The sequence below is a fragment of the Triturus cristatus genome, chromosome 4_2 (assembly GCF_964204655.1).
Source record: "Triturus cristatus chromosome 4_2, aTriCri1.1, whole genome shotgun sequence".
Taxonomy (NCBI): domain Eukaryota; kingdom Metazoa; phylum Chordata; class Amphibia; order Caudata; family Salamandridae; genus Triturus; species Triturus cristatus.
In genome coordinates this window covers 237,627,724-237,645,113 of record NC_140586.1, presented here as the reverse complement: position 1 = coordinate 237,645,113, position 17,390 = coordinate 237,627,724, and the positions used below count along the sequence as shown (strand labels likewise).

General features: G+C 45.9%; 1 protein-coding gene across 1 annotated transcript; it reads left to right on the top strand.

Annotated features, from left to right (window-relative positions):
• The first annotated feature begins 3,984 nt into the window (after positions 1-3,984).
• LGALS2 (galectin 2) lies at positions 3,985-14,313 on the top strand. Its single transcript, XM_085601368.1, has 4 exons — positions 3,985-4,125; positions 6,537-6,619; positions 8,187-8,346; positions 14,059-14,313. Exons 1-4 carry the CDS (start codon positions 4,120-4,122, stop codon positions 14,203-14,205), a joined length of 396 nt encoding a protein of 131 aa, XP_085457494.1. The 5' UTR covers positions 3,985-4,119; the 3' UTR covers positions 14,206-14,313.
• The last annotated feature ends 3,077 nt before the right edge of the window (positions 14,314-17,390 follow it).

The following is a 17,390-nucleotide window of genomic DNA, read 5'->3' as shown; positions in this document are numbered from 1 at the left end:
TAAACTAAATCACTTTAGACCCCTCTTTTAACTCTCATGCAGAGGTACCTTCATGTCCCCATTTACAAATCTGGAGTGGTTGTTTTCAACAAAAGGTATGAGAACAATTTTTGTAAAAATTAAAAACCCATGGGCATCTTACTTAGTCCTCATACACCCTACCAACTTTGGGCTCTGTTTACATGCAGATATCCTTTCAGGTCAGATGAAAGGGTAGAAGGGAGGAGGCCAAAAGAGTCTTATTAGAGGACTGATCATCTGGACCCATGGTGTTTCTGGGTAATGGTCCAGGAGAAATAGCAAAGGAGGAAAATTCATGGATAGTGTCAAAAAGATGGCCTGGAGGGGGTGGCGCTATGTGGAATATAATTTTTTCATTTTTAAATGAGACAGTTATCCTCCTTTCTCTGAGAGATGCCATAAAGAAGGTGTTGAGAAATGCGGGCTCATTATTTTTAAAAGGCCATCACTACCAGTAGTTCCGCGGATGCATTGTCACTGGGATAGTTGTGTGAGCGGCCACTGCACCCCAATAATGGGTGTGGTACTAGCACAAAGGGGTGGAAAGCCATTTTCCTTGTTAGCATTGGGGCCCAGAGTACAAGCAACCAGGGGTGGGGGGATGTGGATATTTTCCCGTTTTTTACAAAACAAAGGAGCAGTCTGCTTTGGATCGCAGAGGAGTAGGCATCATTGGTGATGCAGGTGCAGTGGCACCAGGACCCAGGGTGTGAGGGCCCAACTAAACCCCTATTATGGCTGCTTTACTCATTCCTTTCTTACATTAGGGCCAGTGCACCCTTGTTGTGCCAGTGTTGCTTTCGGCATTGGACCAATGGCCCAAGAGAGGGGATAATTGGAGAAGAGGAGTCACCTTATCATTAGGCTTCGGGGAGATGGCAGAAAGGAAGATGGGAGAAGGACTTTAACAAGGGGCAGAGAAGACGTCCTGCTTTGCAAGGCAGTAGGTCTCATTAGTGAAACAAGCAAAGTGGTACTGGGGCCCAAGAGTGTGAAGGGCCCCCTGCATCACAATTAAGACTGTCTTATACTTTACAAAAAGACATGGGGAGAGCATTAGGGAATGAGGTGAGCCATATGTGGGCGCTCATTTTTACTGAAAGGGACAATCTACTTCAAGAATGGAGTGATGCCCAGATGTGGTGGAGAAGGGGTGAAAGAGGCAGAGGGGATAGCCTAATATGGGGGCCCGCAGCTATCACTGGTGCAGCAGGTGCAGTTGCATTGGGACCCAAGAGCATGAGGACCTCAATTATTGGGAGTAGTGTTTTTTTGTCTAGTGCAGTTTTTTATGTGTTTGCTCTTTTATATGTCTCACATTTAGGGGTCCATTAGGATGTAAGGCGGATCGCCACTGCCCGCATGGCGGTGGTGAACCACCCTACATCCTTCCCCGCCCGCCACCCATTTACCCCCCGCCATATTAGTATGGCGGGGGAACCCCGAGGGACAGAAAGATCGGCGGAAAAGGTGCTCAATATGGTGGCGGTGTCTGCATGACACCGCCATCCATATTAGGTTGCAGGTGGAGACGTGCCTTTTCAAGGCATGCAGGTTTTGCATTCGGGGGCCCGTTGCGGGCCCCCAGGGTATTGGGGGGTGGGGGTTGCACATGGGGGGTACCTATGGTACCCCCCCTGCATTGTCATGGACATGGTGGCAGGCCCCTCGAGGTGCCTGTCACCTTGTGCATGCCAATGCACACAGTGCATTCCCAGCATTGTGGCGGGCGGTGCTGTGAGCACAGTCCGCCACAATGCTGGGAATGGAGGATGCCACGGTGGCATCCTAATTGCAGGTGCAGGACCGCCGCACCACTGGTGGCCGGTCCCAGCTGCGCTAGGGTGGCGGGCGGACATTCTAATGGGCCCCTTAGTGTGGAGAAGGAGCTACTGAAAAAGTGCCCCTGATATTATCTTATAATCCCCACCCTCGCGCTCAGCCCTAACCCTCCCAATTACCCAAAAGGTAATTTGGAGGGGTCTCAAACTCAAAATATTATGAGTATGGGGGCTCAGAGCAAAAAAGCTTGAAGACCTCTGCTCTATCCTCACCAGCAGACCCCTTGCACTATCATCCAGGAGCTTGCCTTGGGCTTGTTTATGCCCTTCAAGGAAGAGCAAACTTGAGTTTAGGGTGACCCTCCAGGTAATCTCAACACTATTCCTCTATGGGTTTCTAGATGATGCACTCACTACCCGGATGCAAGAGAGCTCTGATGCCCAGCCTGGCCGTCCTGTATGAATACTGCCAGTTCAACTAGACCACTATGGGGTGTCTGGGGCACGGCCACAAGGACAGCAGCTTGCTAGGTGCCACATCCACAAGGCATGGCAAAGACACCGTGAAAAAGGGTCATCACACACAAACACCTCATGTACACATATGGCCCACCACACCCACATGCATAAAGTCTCCTTCACTTCCGCACTCAACTCCGCCGTCATGGGGGTACAGAATACATTTTACAAGATAGGACCAACGGGCAGCCTCCAAACCAAGCCCTGTGCCCCTGGCTGAAACTATGATCAGCTTCCATCAACCGGTAGTCACAATATTGCGCGCTATCAGGGGCATGGGTCTTCTTTACAGGGGATGAGGGCACACTTTGGATGCCTCCTAAACAGCAGATCATTATCTTTTCCTGGCACAGAATATTCCTTTCACTGTGGAGGAAATATCAGGGCGGACAAGGAAAATTCAAACAGAGCAAGGTGGCACAGACATCCCAGCCACGAGAATTACACGTACACCACCTATCAGTTTTTGTATCCACACACATGTATATGGGCTCAGCCTTTAGCCAGTAAGTGTGGCTCTTATATTTGCGTTTCTACTGAATTTCAATTTCACAACAAAATAAAGACAGTGAAGTATATGTTCTCCGGTCTTCATTAGTGTTTAAAAATAGAAACATGGAAAGCAGATGTTCTTTTGTTCTCTCCACTGTTAAATGTGTATGCTTGGGCAATGTCTATTCAGACTGACAAATTGAGTGCTAAAAATCGACCAGTTGGGAATATCCTTGCATTGCATTACTAATGCTTTCAAACGAATATGTTGTTGTATGGTCACTTCTAGCCCTAGGCTAGAACCATAATAGGATTTAAGTAGAGTTAAATATATGTGAAAAAAACATCTGCAGAGTTTTGGAGAAATAAAAAATTAATACAGCTAAATCCTGGAAAGTGAAATACGGAAAATTACTGACAGAAAAATAAAAATTACACTAAAATCGGGAGCCCTGTGTAAAAGTTACTTGTGGAATTTGTACAATTGCAACCTGTGTGCAAATAGGCACATACACAGGATATGACTAGGGGTGTGCGCAATTGCATACAATTATGCGAAATTCGAATCTAGCATTTGGTGCTTATATTTCAGCACGAACTGCATTCTCGCGTTAATTTTTATATGAGAACGCATTTCATGCTAAAAATACAGCGCAAAAAAAAAAGTACTGTGAAGAGAGCCACGCGTTTTCTGATTGTTCCCGTTGATCCCATGCAACAATTTTGTTGCGAACTGTGGCGTAGTTAGTAGTTACACAACGTGGCATACTTTCAGGAATTATGCATAACAAACCTAACGCACAATTACCAAAAAGAAAGCAAGCTACGGGGGCATGATTTACATTTCACCTGGGGGAATAGACATGACACCACTCTAAGCGGCGTGGGGGCCTCAAGTTCACTCCCAGGTTCCTGTTGTCTGGAGCAGGTTCGTCAGATCCTGCCTTGTGACCAAGGGGTCACTGGCAGGTGACATTGCTGCACCTCCTCCCTCATCCTCACGCCCAGACCTCTCCCTGCTGTTCCGCATTATCAGGCCGTGCCTGGGAGGGTGTGCTGAAACCCCCTCCAACACACACTTTTATGATATTGATTGAGGAAGTTTAGCAAGGGCACAGGTGGTGGTTCAAAGTTCTTCCATTGTTGCAGATGGGTAATGGTACCGAGGTAATGAAGGGGAGGGATGGTTAATGAATGACAGGTAGGATATCATCCCAGCTGCTGGTTATAAAGGCGGCAGTGCACTGAGCAGTTCAGCCCCGTCCTCGCCAGAAGATCCGGAGCTGCCCTAAGACAACCTGCCACCATGTCGGTGAGTACACCCTCGTGCAGTGTCAATGTAGAGTGAGTAAAGGGGTTATGACCAGCGCCAGCCTCCACCGAGAACAGGAGCCTCCCACGGCTGAGCTCCACCCGCTGCCTTTGCTTGGCTCCAAAGCTGCTGTCGCATACCCCATTGAGAGTCAGACCTTCCCCGGGCTCAGCGGTGCTCCCTACCCTGGCGTAGTTCGAGGAGTTGCAATGGGTGTGATACTAAAATTCAGATCTCGCTGACAGACGTACCCTGAGCGCTAAACTCTGCAGCCCTTAGACCCGGACCCTGCTGACTTCCAAACCCTGCAAAGCTCTAGATCCTCCCATGGAGTAGCTCCAGCCATGAAGTACTGACCTCCAGGCCCTATCACGGGAGATCTCTGCACCCTAGGACCCTTGCAAGTAGACCCTGCCTTGGCTGAGCGTCAGACTAGCATGGGGGAGACGATTGAACAACGACCAACCCAATTATTTGTGGAGATAGCAGCTTATAAGGAAATAGGTCTCAGCGCTACAACACCATGTGCAGCCCTGGCTTCAAAGTCTTACAGACTCATCTAATTAATAATGCTAATGCAAAAATCACTCCTACTCCAGCGCCCTCCCCTGAGTAACCCACCCTCTCGATGCTACCGGCCTTTCTTCCCCTGCAAGATCAAAGGCAACCTGCTCTGCCAGTCTCAAAAGCAATCCTTATTCTGTCATCTCCTCCTTCTGCTTAATGTCCCTTCATCTTTCCCAATTTATACATAAATGTGCATCCCTGCACTGCCCCGCTTCAATGACACTTAATGGGTGACACGTAAGTCGCACCACTCACCGAAAATGACAGAAGGAAGACTTCATTTCCTGGCTTAACCCTGGGACTCCCATCTCCTGAGCCCACTGAGCATCAAACCCTGCTGGCATCCACACGCTGCCCTCACAGAGCTCCAGGCCACATCCCGCTGAACTACAGACATCACCCCAACTGAGGTATAGGCCCCACCCAACTGACCACTGGACATTGCCTTTGTTGAGCTCCAGAGCCCAGCGCATTAGGCACCGATATTCCCTTTTCTGAGACCCAGACCTCACTGTGCAGACATATACATTGCTTCTCCGAAGTCATGCCCTATGTTGACAATCCGCTCTGGTCATTGCTGACAGTGACCCCAGAATCCAACTGACCTCTCACAGCCCCCACTCGAGAGAGCTCAAGAAATTGCATCAGCTAAGTTCCAGAGCACTACCCTACTGAGAAGTGGAGATTGCCTGTACTGCGTTCCAGACGCGACCTCAGTCAGCTCCAACTCCAACACCCCTCCTGTGGCACAAACCATGCCCTGCCGCGGACCCTGACCCACACGAGCTCCACACCCCCACATGGGCTGCAGGTTACACCCCATATGAGCTCCAGACCTCACCCCCCACGGGCTGCAGACCACACTCTGACCTACCCCACTGAGGTCTGTGCATTGTTTACTCTTAGCTTCAAACCCCACCACATATGCGCTGCAAATCCCATATCACATGAGCTCTGGACTCCACAGTTCAGGTCCGACTTCATATAACCTCTAGATCTCCCCCCATAATATAAGATCCAACCCTAATTCCATGGGAAATCCAGACCATACTCTGCCCTCACACTAAGCTCAGGATATTGTCCACACTGAGCTCCAAGCCCTGCCTCACTTGCGCTGTACACCTTACCCAACCCCAGCCCATGGAGCTCTGGAATCTGCCTCTGCTGCATCCCAGACCCGCCCCCCCTCCCCCGAGTTCTGGGCGTAGACTCTGCTCCAGCTGAGCTTCAGAGGCTGTCCCATATGAATTCTGGAGATTACCTCTACTTAGCTACAAATGGCAACCCATATGAGCTGCAAATCCTATTCCCGCCCAGTGCTCAGCATCGCCTCCGCTGAGCTCTGACCCACACCCTAACCGAACTCCAGATATTAACCCCCAGATGAACCTTAGACCCCACCTCACTGACTACCAATCTGAAGCTCCATGTCCTACTCCACTCAGGACACTGACGGAAAATGAATTTTTATCTCCGAGCATGGACCGGTCCTATTTTAACCCTCACCCACTCTTGTCCCGTCTCTGATGTCTAATGTGTGCAACTACCAAGTTGCGTGAATGGGCAGGGACGTGCATTTCTGTATCTCAACCTTTAATGTATAATTCAGTATTGTTCGGTCACATAGGCCTTGAATTAGCAGAAAAAAATTCAAAGTTGTTCCTGACAAGCGCACCCAAAATATTTCTTGGATGGTACCCCTCAAAATCCTTTAGATGACACTGTGACTGGGTGGAGGCTACGGTGCATAGGATGTACTCCTGGACCATGAGACGGGTTGGTGTGAATGTGAGGTTATTCCAGCCTCTAGTGTAGTGACATTCAAGACTCTTGTTTGATTGCAGGAGAAGTTTGAAATGGTGAATTTGGACATTAAGCAAGGAGAGTCGGTGAAGGTGAAGTGCAAGCTCCCCGGAGACTGCAAGAAGTAAGTGGGGAAAAGGGGGTGCAGGGTGCTAGTTAGACGGTTTAGAGGGTTGTGGGAAGGGGGTGTTTGACCAGAAAAATATGCAGTGGATTGGGCAGCTGTATTTAAAAAGAACGCACAGAGATGAGGAGTAATTACCGTGGTTTGGTTGGTCAGTGCCATGGGGTTGACAATACTAAGGGTTGGCAGGGGTTGGTAGGGGAGCAGTTATGTTCCTCCATCCTTTTGAGGCTCTTCGTGGGGCTACCATTTTCGCCCTTTGCACTTGAGGAACTTGTGGTGAGCTATCTGCCTGGTTGTTTGCGATTCTGGTGAAAAATAACATTGATGACTCCTGATATAGTGCATTCTTTTTCCACATGCATATTTCCTCTTTTTTTTTTTGTTTAATGAATGGCATTTCCAAGATAGAAACGTCATCCTTGCAAATGTCTTTCATGAAAAAAAAATCCCCTGGTCACTTTACTTCCTCTTCCCTGTCAAAACTATTCGGGGAGGGACAGACCTGCAATATCGTTCCTTGTTGTCTAATCTCATTTTTTAAACAAAGTGGTTTTCTTTATTTTGGATAGTGTCCAAAATGGACGCTTGAAGTCGTCAGGCTGGTGTTCTCCATTTAGTTTTTTCTCAGAAATGAGGTACAGCCATTTGTCTGCCATTTCGAGTCCCTCAACCTCTCTCTTCCTGCTAGTCAAACGCTTCCAATAGACAGCAGAGAAAGCAGCACTATGTGGGAACTTTCACTGGGAATATATTCACCTGGCATTGGCAACTCTACTAACAGAAAGAAACTACAACTTGGCAGTTCACCCAACCTACCCCTGACTGTGGCAGACCACCTACCACCATTTTGCTGCCAAGCTGGCACCTCTGAAATTGTCGGTACATACGTTTTAATGGCGTGTACTGGCTCCACTCAGCGGAGGTGTCATCACCGCTTTATTTGTAAAAGAGCCAGTGTTGAGGCAAAAGTTTCTGGAAGAAGCCTTTGGCTTGTACTTCCGAATGTCAGGGCTGCCGAATACCAAACCTTAATAGTCTTGATTCCACCCGATAAATCCTTCGTCCAGCACCACACACACTCCCTGTCGTTTTAGCTCACTCTTACAGGTTCTTTTGTGTTCCTGCTTCATCCCTTTTTCAGTTGTAATCCTCCTTTCTCTTCCTCCTTCTTCTCCTTTCATATCTTTGTCTTCCTCTGGGTCAAAGTCTGATTTTGAAAATAAGCGCCGCCAGTGGTCCCACCAGCAACCACTGGCTCAAATTAGCCACTGGATGCAATATTTCCAATGGGTCGGGAAAAGTCCTCCTCACCACACTATGGCAGCAGCAATAAGCCCTTCATGACTGACTGATGAGACTGAACTTGGAAATCCCTCACTCTTCATCACTCACTTCTAATCCCTCACTTCTCACTCCGGAGTCCTCAGTCTTTATTTTTCACTCCTTGTTCCCCATCAGAAGTGTTCGCTGTTCATATTGATTTTCTGGTGGTTATTAATGTGGTGAGGCTGTTCACAACTTGGAGCGTATCTGATTTTTGCACTTCCGTCCATCTACATCACAGTTTCTCCATCAACTTGGGCAAGGGTCCTTCGGACGTGGGTCTGCACTTCAACCCCCGCCTCAATGACAAGGTCATTGTGTGCAACTCCAAGACCAGCAACAACTGGCAGTCTGAGCAACGCAGCAACCACATGTGCTTCCAACCAGGGACAGAGGTCAAGGTGAGTGACATAAGAGTGTGTGTGTGTGTATGTGCGTGCACAAGCTCACTCTCACCTTTGCGTGGAGAGGGCTGGAGGCAACCAGCAAGTTTGAGTCCAAGCTCAGTTGTAGACTCTTTGGGGTAAACTTATCAGGGCTTTGAGGTACCACAAAGTCAAGCAAAGTGGCTGAAATATTTATTTTCAAGGTCTAAACTTTTTTTGTGCCGGAAAGTTGCCTTTAAAGTAGCATATATAGTGCTTTGCATCAAAGGACGTTCCATGGGTGGTTCTTGGGCATTACAATGCTCCCACACATGGTTTTTGATGCAAAAGCAGATCTAGAGAGATTGTCAGACCTGGCTTTACATAAAAAACACAAGGCATCTTTTAGGCAGGTGCAAAGTCAGGGAACAGTTTCAATTCCACCCAACATTTCGCTTATTGCATATATCTTTGCACTGTGCAGCACACATCCAATGTGTGAAACGTTTTTTAAAAAGTGTTCAACCATAGGTTTTTGTACTGGAAGGGTATCCTTCCAGTACAAAATCGTTGCTATATATATATATCACACAACTGAATTATTTCAGCGATTTTTTATAATTACTGTTTATGTTACCCTTCTCAAAAGTTCTCATATTATCGGCCACTGAAGGACAAAAGGCAGATCCAGATACACCAAGACTCAAACGTGAAACTGACAGCAGCCATATATGCAGCAAGCATGTTAACACACTGAGCCATCTTGTCAGCTACATTTTCCTCTACTATTCATTTCTGAAGGTGTGCGTGGACTATGTTGGATCAGAAGGCTTATGGTTGTCCATCAACAATGATCAGCCATATTGTCCTCCTTCTCTGGTGGTTCAGCAAGTTAATCCACCTGCCACAGAAACATGTATGTCACCTGTAGATCACATGTTTTAAGTGCTTTCTACAGACATATGTTTGTATTCAGCATGCATGACACATGCTTGAATCAGGGTAGAAAAGTTTAGGAATGTAATGTGCCCACTGCAGAAATCTGTGTGTTGCCTGTGGGACAGAGGCTGAAATCCCAGGACATATACTCAGTGCACTCATGTGTCTTGTCTGCTTCAGAGATCTGTGTGTATTCTGGATGTTACAAGTTTGAATATGGACAGGGCTGCTATAGCATTTAATTCCTTCTGAGGCCGATACAATGAGTACCAAGTTGTTTGAAAAACATTACTTTTGTAACATAATTTGAAACGTGTCTAGATGATGTAGGAAATGAAATAAAACAATTCCAGGTCTTCACAACACCAGAAAGCATGTATTCTGGTTGGTTATCTCAATCCTGCCCCTAGTAAAAACTTGTTAGCTCCAACTCTTCTGTTAGTAATGATGTTAGCTAATCTATTCCCATAAGAATGATGTGTGCCCACCTCACTTATTAGTGAAACCCCTTTTCCTCATCCTTTCTCCTAGTAATACACCGTGTTCTCACCTTTTCTAAGTAAAACATGTTAGTTACTGTTTTATTTCAGGAATATAGTTTACCAATCTCTTCTTCTGGTAATAACCTGTATTACTAGGATTACCGCTTGCTCATCTTGCCTCTTAGTAACACCCTATCGGTTAATCTCTTCATCTTAGTATCGCTGTTTGCTCATCGCCTCTTATAGTAGTCTCCCATATACTCATATTTTCTTCCTGTGATACCCTGCTTATTTATCTCTTTTATTAGTATAACTGCTAGCTCATCTTGTGTCTTAGGTATACCCAGCTTGCTCCTCTCGTCCCTGTTTATTCAACGTTTCATAGTATTAATGTTTGCTCCCTTTGTCTCTTAGTAATACCTGTTTGTTCATCTTGTCCCTTAGTAATACCGTGTTTTTCATATTTTCTTAGTATTATAATAAGCTCATTTTGCTTTTAGTAGTACTTTGTGCGTTCATCTCTTTTCCTAGTAATAACTATTTTGTTCATTTGCAGTCATAATTATACTTGATTACTCACCTGTGATCCTAGTAATACCCTGTTTCCTCGTCTTTTCTCCTAAGACAATGTTTGTCCGTTTTTTTTAATAGTACTCTTTTTATACCTTTCTTCTACTAGTAATACTCTGTTAGTCCATCACTTCCTGTAGTAATGCTCTGTAGCAAACTCAATTTTCTTAGAAATGCCCAAGTGATTCATCTGTACTCCTAGCAATACCCAGTTTGCACATCTTTTGCCATAATAATACTATGTTTACGCATCTCTTTCCTAATTAATACCCTGCATGCTCTTCTCTTCGCCTAGTAATACCCTGCTTCCTTGTCTCATTTCTAAGAAATATGCTTTTTGTTCCATCTTTGTCCCCATGAATCTGGGGCTCTGCATCGCTGCCATTAGTAGTTCCATGTTCTCCTTCTCTATTCCATAACCCGCACTGGTGCCTTCTCCACCTCTAGGGAGCCTGTTTGCTCCATCTCTACCTTTAGTAATCGTTTCTCTTGTCCTTCTTTGCACCTAGACATTCTCTCATCTCCTCCGCCTCTAGTAAACTTCCTGTTCCTCTAAGTCCACCTTTGGTAATCTCCCAATTTGTAATGCCAAACTGCTTTCATCACCTCCTCTAATAATGTATAGTTCCTTTCCTCTACACCTATAGTAATCTCCAATTATTATCACCAAGCTCTAGTAATCCAGAACTTATTTCCATTCCACATATAACAATCCCCGTTTCCTTTAATCTCCACCTATAATAATACCTTGTACCTTTGTCTCCACCTATACTAATGCCTGCTTTCTTTAACCAGCATCTCCGCTGTAATGCCTCCTTCCTTTAATCCCCATCTTCATTAATTACCCGTTCCTTTCCACTCCACCTCTAGTTCTTTACTACCTACCTCTAGTACAGTCCAACTTCTTTCCACACCACCTTTAATAATCCCTGGTTCCTTTACTCTCCACCTTTGTTAATGCTCAGTACCTTCCCATTCCACGTACCGTTGATCTCAACCAGTAGAAATACCTGGTTCATTTGTCTCCACCTATACTAATGCCTGCTTTCTTTAATCAGCATCTCCGCTGTAATGCCTCCTTCCTTTAATCCCCATCTTCATTAATTACCCGTTCCTTTCCACTCCACCTCTAGTAGTGCCTGGTTTCTTTACTACCTACCTCTAGTACAGTCCAACTTCTTTCCACACCACCTTTAATAATCCCTGGTTCCTTTACTCTCCACCTTTGTTAATGCTCAGTTCCTTCCCATTTCACGTTCCGTTGATCTCAACCAGTAGAAATACCTGGTTCATTTCATCTCCACTTCTTAAAATACTCGTTTCCATGATTCTTCATGTTTAGTCATCTTGATTCCCTTTCATCTCCACTCCTAGTAAAGCTTGGTTCATTCAATCTTCACCTTTAATAGCTTCTAGTAATGCTCGTTGTCTCTAATCTCCACATCTGGTAATGTTCAAGTCCTTTCATCATCACCTCTAGTAACATCCGGTGTGATCGTCTCTACCTACTGTAATGCTTGGTTCCTTTAATCTGCACTTCTAGTAATGCCTGGTTTATTTAATAAATACCCCTAGTAGAGCTCCATTCCTTTCCAATCAAACTTTAGTAATGTCTGGTTCATGTTATTTCCGCCCCTAGAAATGTCTGTCTTTTTTAATCTCTACCTATGCTAATGCCTAGTTCATCTCATCTCTACCTCTAATAATCTCTAGTTTCTTATGTATTTGCCTTAAGTAGTGCCCATTCCCTATGACCTACACCGCTAGCAATCTTATGACTTCTTCGTCTTCACCTCTAGTTATCCCTGGTTCCTTTGTGGTCCACCTTTGATAATCTTCTTGTTTACTTCTTATCTACCTCTAGTTTCCCCCACCATCTATGCCTTTCATATTCCCATGCTTCCCCTCTCAGGCTTTAGTAATCCAATTTTTACTCTGCCCCACCCTCTAGTAATCTTTTGCTCTACTTGCACATCCAGCAATCCGCCATGTGAAAGATCCCCCACCACTACAAATGCCCCGCATGTGCCATCCACACCTCTACTAATCTCCCATTTGCTCTAATCTCACTGTAATCTCCGGTCTGCTTTACCCCACCTCTAACAATCCCTTGTTTGCTCTACTACCTCCTCTAATAATCCCGTTTGTGAGATACCCACCACTAATAATCACACATTTGTGTCATCTCATCCACATATTTAGTAATCCCCAGTTTGTTCTCCCCCACCTCTAGTAACACCCCTTTGCTCTACTCCCATCTCTTTAAGTCAAGTTTGTGAAATCCCGACCACTACTAATTCTGCACTTGTGTCATACTCACCTCTAGTAATCCCCTGTCTGCTCTACCCCACTGCTAGCAATCCCTGCTTGCACTATGCCCGCTTCTAGTAACACTTTATTGTCCCTTCCGTAGAAATAAGTTTGTTCATTGCTGCTCTTGTTAATTTTGTTTGCTACAATTCCATCTCTAGTTACCCTGTTGCTTCACCTCTAGTAACCCCATTTGCACCACCTCTAGCAACATGGCTTACCCCACCTCTAGTAACCCAGCTTTGTCGGCCTCCAGTAAGCCTGTTTGCTTCACTGTAGTAATCATTATTGCTCCGCCTCTAGTAAAACATCTTATTGCACTCCTAGTAATCCCATTTGCTCAACCTCTAGTAACACCACATTCTCCACCTCTAGTAATGCTGCTTGTTACATCTCTAGTACCCCCACTTACTCTGCCTGTAGTAACCCTGCTTGCTCCGACTCCAGTAAATCCATTTGCTCCACATCCAGTCACTGCGCTCGACCTCCAGTAACCCTGCTTGCTCCACCTCTAGTAATGCTGCTTGCTCCAAGTTTAGTAACCCTGCTTGCTCTGGCTTTAGACCCCCCACTTGCTCCACCTTCAGTAACGCCACGCTACCCCTAAGGTAACCCCGAAGCTCCACCGCCACCAATCCTGATTGCTCCTCCTTTAGTAATCCCATTTGCTGCATGTCTAGTAAGGCCACTTGCTCCATCTCTAGTAAACGCTCTTGCTCTGCCTTCATCAACCCCGCTTGTTTACCCTCCAGTAACCCTGCTTGTTTCCTCTCCAGTAACCCTGCTTGTTTCCCTTCAGTAACCCTGCTTGCTCTGCCTCCAGTAACCCGGATTGCCTCCCCTCCAGTAAACCTGCTTGCTTCCCCTCCAGTAAACCTGCTTGCCTCCCCTCCAGTAACCCCGCGTGCTTCCCCTCCAGTAAACCTGCTTGCTTCCCCTCCGGTAACCCTGCTGGTTTCCCCTCAGGTAACCCTGCTTGCTTCCCCTCCAGTAACCCTGCTCGTTTCCCCTCAGGTAACCCTGCTCGTTTCCCCTCCGGTAACTCTGCCTGCTTCCCTCCGGTAACCCCGCTTTCTTCCCCTCCGGTAACCCTTCTTACTTCCCCTCCGGTAACCCTGCCTGCTTCCCTCCGGTAACCCCGCTTTCTTCCCCTCCGGTAACCCCCACTTTCTTCCCCTCCGGTAACCCTTCTTGCTTCCCCTCCGGTGATCCTGCTTGCTTCCCCTCCAGTAACCCTGCTGCTTGTTTGCCCTCTGGTAATCCTGCTTGCTCCGCCTCAGCTTACTTCCCCTCCAGTAACCCTGCTTGTTTCCCCTCCGGTAACCCTGCTTGCTCCGCCTCCAGTAACCCCATTTGTTGCACCTCTAGTAGTAACCTTGCTTGTTCTACCTCTAGCAATGCCGTTTCCTTAAATTCTCTCTCAAACTCTCTCTGGTTCTGCCCACAGGTCAGCATCAAGCACTTAGGAGACAAGTTCGAGGTCAAGCTTCCCGACGGCCACGAGATCACCTTCCCCAACAGGCACGGCTACGACAAGCTGAGCTACATGTCCGTCAAGGGGGACGTCAAAATCACCTCCTTCAAGTACGAGTGAGGGCTGCCGTCCACGTGCTGCCCGTTCACCTCAAGCCCAGTGCGCTGTGACATGCCACTCACACCTGTAATAAAGATCCCAACAGGGATGTCAACTTTTTATACTATATTTATGGCGTCCGTCTTAATTCTTCCAATTGAAGAGGCCTTCCACTCTCTGGGGGATGGGGTTTCGCTGCTCGAGAAGGAAGTAGTGTGGTGGAAGGATGTCTCAACCATCAGTGCTGTTGCTACCTCCATCTGTGTTTGTAAAAATATTGCCCTGTTGGAGTTAAAAGTAGAAAAAGTACACCCAATGGGACAACACTTCTGTAAACAACATTTATGCAAACAATATTTATGTCAGAGGATAATTCGGACTACAATATGCTAGCCGCTTCCCTCGCTTAAGCTTCTGGCGTTGCTGACATCAGACTGCTCTGCATAGGTGCTATGCTGCTGCACGTCTGCCTATTGTATCAGGGTTTTATATATCATCGTGAAGCAACTTGGCAGCAGCTCCTGGGTATTCTGAGATCATGGAGGCACCAGGGTTGGACCGGCCTCCCAGGCTTTCTGGCAGTCTGGCGATGGCAGACGGGCCAGTCTGTGGGCTGTTTTTTCCGTCCCGTCACACGCGTCAGGCTGCTAGAAAGACTGAAAGGCCAGTCCAACACTGGCAGCCATAAGACATAAAAAAAGTAGCAGGATGCAGAAAAAGAGCAAAGTGCCTCGAAGGGTGTGAGCTAGGCGATGAAATGATGCGTGCAGGCTGCGACACACCAGAGGGCCCCCTGTTCACCAGGATTCTTAGAAAATGTTTCCGTAGACTCATCACAGTACCTTTCCACGTGTGTCATCTTCAGCTTAATTCAGTGGTGTAGCAAGGTTGCCATCATCCCTGGTGCAAGCAAGGCTCCCCTGTCTGTATATTAAAATACAGTCATAATAGGGATGCAGTGTCCCCCCCACCACAAAGCCCCTTGTCCCCAGTGTTACTGCACCTGCTGTACTATTAAAAGCTATGCCCATGATTTAATTACAGCCCAATGGTACAAAGGGGAGATGAAGAAAGACAGGTTGGGCTATCCTACATTCAACTCTCGCTTTCAGCCACGAAATCTCCCAGGTGTGATCCGAAACCTCACAGGCACGGCTCACCAGGGTTCGGCACTAAGGCATGGCTTGGGAGGTTGGCCAGGAACATAGCAGACCAGGCCTATCCCTCACCAGGCTGTCTCCTCTTGTCTCTGGACTTTGTCAGATGAGTTTGTCTCTTAAATTGTGTTTAAACCTACAGGTAGACCACATCATGAGTACCATGTGCCTAGCATAGAGTCTTCTGGGAACTCTTTAATTGGCTACTCTTGTGAGTGTAGCTGCACAACCATTCTTATACAAACCTACGATCCTCAACCTCTCCAGCTCAATTTGTAATCTTTTACCTCTGCCCCATCCAGTAATCCCAACCTCCTATCCCCATCTTCCAAATTATAAAACTCTGACAATGGTGGGAAAAGCCAACACACGTGAGGACATTGGCAATACCTCAAAGGGCTCAGCAGGACCATAAGCGATGCTCTACCTCACAAACAGAGGTGGCCTTGGCCATTAGGGATAAGGTGTGGTCAGCACAGATGTGCAAAATAGGCCATGACCAACAGAGGGGAGGCCATAGCCAACACAACAGTATACATAGCGAGCACATGGTAGTTAGGGGGCAAAATTACTATAAATGTAGTTTTTTTCTGAAAACTACTAAAGTATCAGTTACTATGAAGGAATAATCTGTTATTGACAGGCCTCCTGCTGAAGAAGAGGTTTTACAATAGAAAGTATTTATTTAGCAGAGTGAGCCGATTCGGTTAGCTTAAAGTGGTGCTGTCTTTTTTTATTTTTTCTAATCTATTTATGAACATGTCTTGCCCACTTTATAATTCATTGTGAACTTGCTAAACACCAGTCTAGGCATTTCTCAGAAAATATTTGTCAGGCAGTTACAGACTAGAAAGCACAATGACTTACCCGTTGCTGGGAACCAGTCAAGTTCTTCATCGGGATCATTTCAGACTTTATAGTTACAATTCAAGATATTCAAGAATCTGTTCAGCATGATGGCCTTGAGTGCTTTTTGTAGTATTGTTTTCTTGATCCTCTCACTTCAGGAATGCCTAGATGACCATTAAGGTCAAGCTTTAAACACACTGATATGGTCATGTGTTAGTGACACAACAGTCAGTCCCTGCAGTGATCAAATAAAGTGGATAACTTACTCAAAATCATTAGGAATAAAATCACCAAATACCTTCAACAAATGAATCTCTGCTCCAGATTGGCACCTAGCCTTAAAATCCCATCATGCAGGAGAAAAAACATAGGTGAACATCTTTCTTTGCTCAAGCAACCATACTATGGAATTAATTACCCCCAAACATAAGCTCCCCGGATAACAATCTTGTCTTCAGAAGACTACTCAAAAGTTGTCTCTTTCCTACATAACCGCCATACTCAAACAGAAATGTACAGCATATCCCTGTGCATATAAGCATGTAATTTGATTATATGTATGTATCAAGATGTGTGTATTTCTTAATATAAATATGTACTTATGTATCTATCTATTTATTACTTTACTCCTACTGTAAAAAAAAAAAGTTAACTCTCTCCGTTGCACTACCCTTTATTTCACCTTATACCTCTCTCAATATATCCTCTACCTCCACTGTCGGACTCATCCCAAGCCTCATTCTCCTACTATGATCTCCAAAATAACTCTTTCTAGACTCTTCCCTCCTCTATCCCTCTTTGGATCACCTCAAAACTCATTTTAATACTATGATCTCCCAAATAACCCTTCAAAAATCTTCCCTCACCTATCCCTCGTTTGACTCATCCCAAAACTTATAGACCTACTATGACCTCCCAATAAACACTTTCTAGACTCTTCCCTCTTCTATCCCCCTATTCCCCCATTATCATCTTCAATCCATCTAATAGACTCACATGTCCACTGCTCAAATAAACTCAAATGTCACTATATGAATCCACCACTAATCCTTTTTGGTTTCCGGAGTAGCGTGCTATTCGCCGAAAAGCGCTTTGATGCCTTGTTGGGGGTAGTAAGTGCTATATAAATACAATTACAGTACAATGCAATGAACAAGTCTATACTTAGTATGCAGACGAAGTCAAAGCTAACACAAAGAA

Bases quoted from the DNA above. Each gene is read 5' to 3' on its own strand.
- LGALS2 (XM_085601368.1), top strand. The intron at 6,620-8,186 runs GTAAGTGGGGAA...TCTACATCACAG, and splicing joins CTCCCCGGAGACTGCAAGAA to TTTCTCCATCAACTTGGGCA. The intron at 8,347-14,058 runs GTGAGTGACATA...TTCTGCCCACAG, and splicing joins AACCAGGGACAGAGGTCAAG to GTCAGCATCAAGCACTTAGG.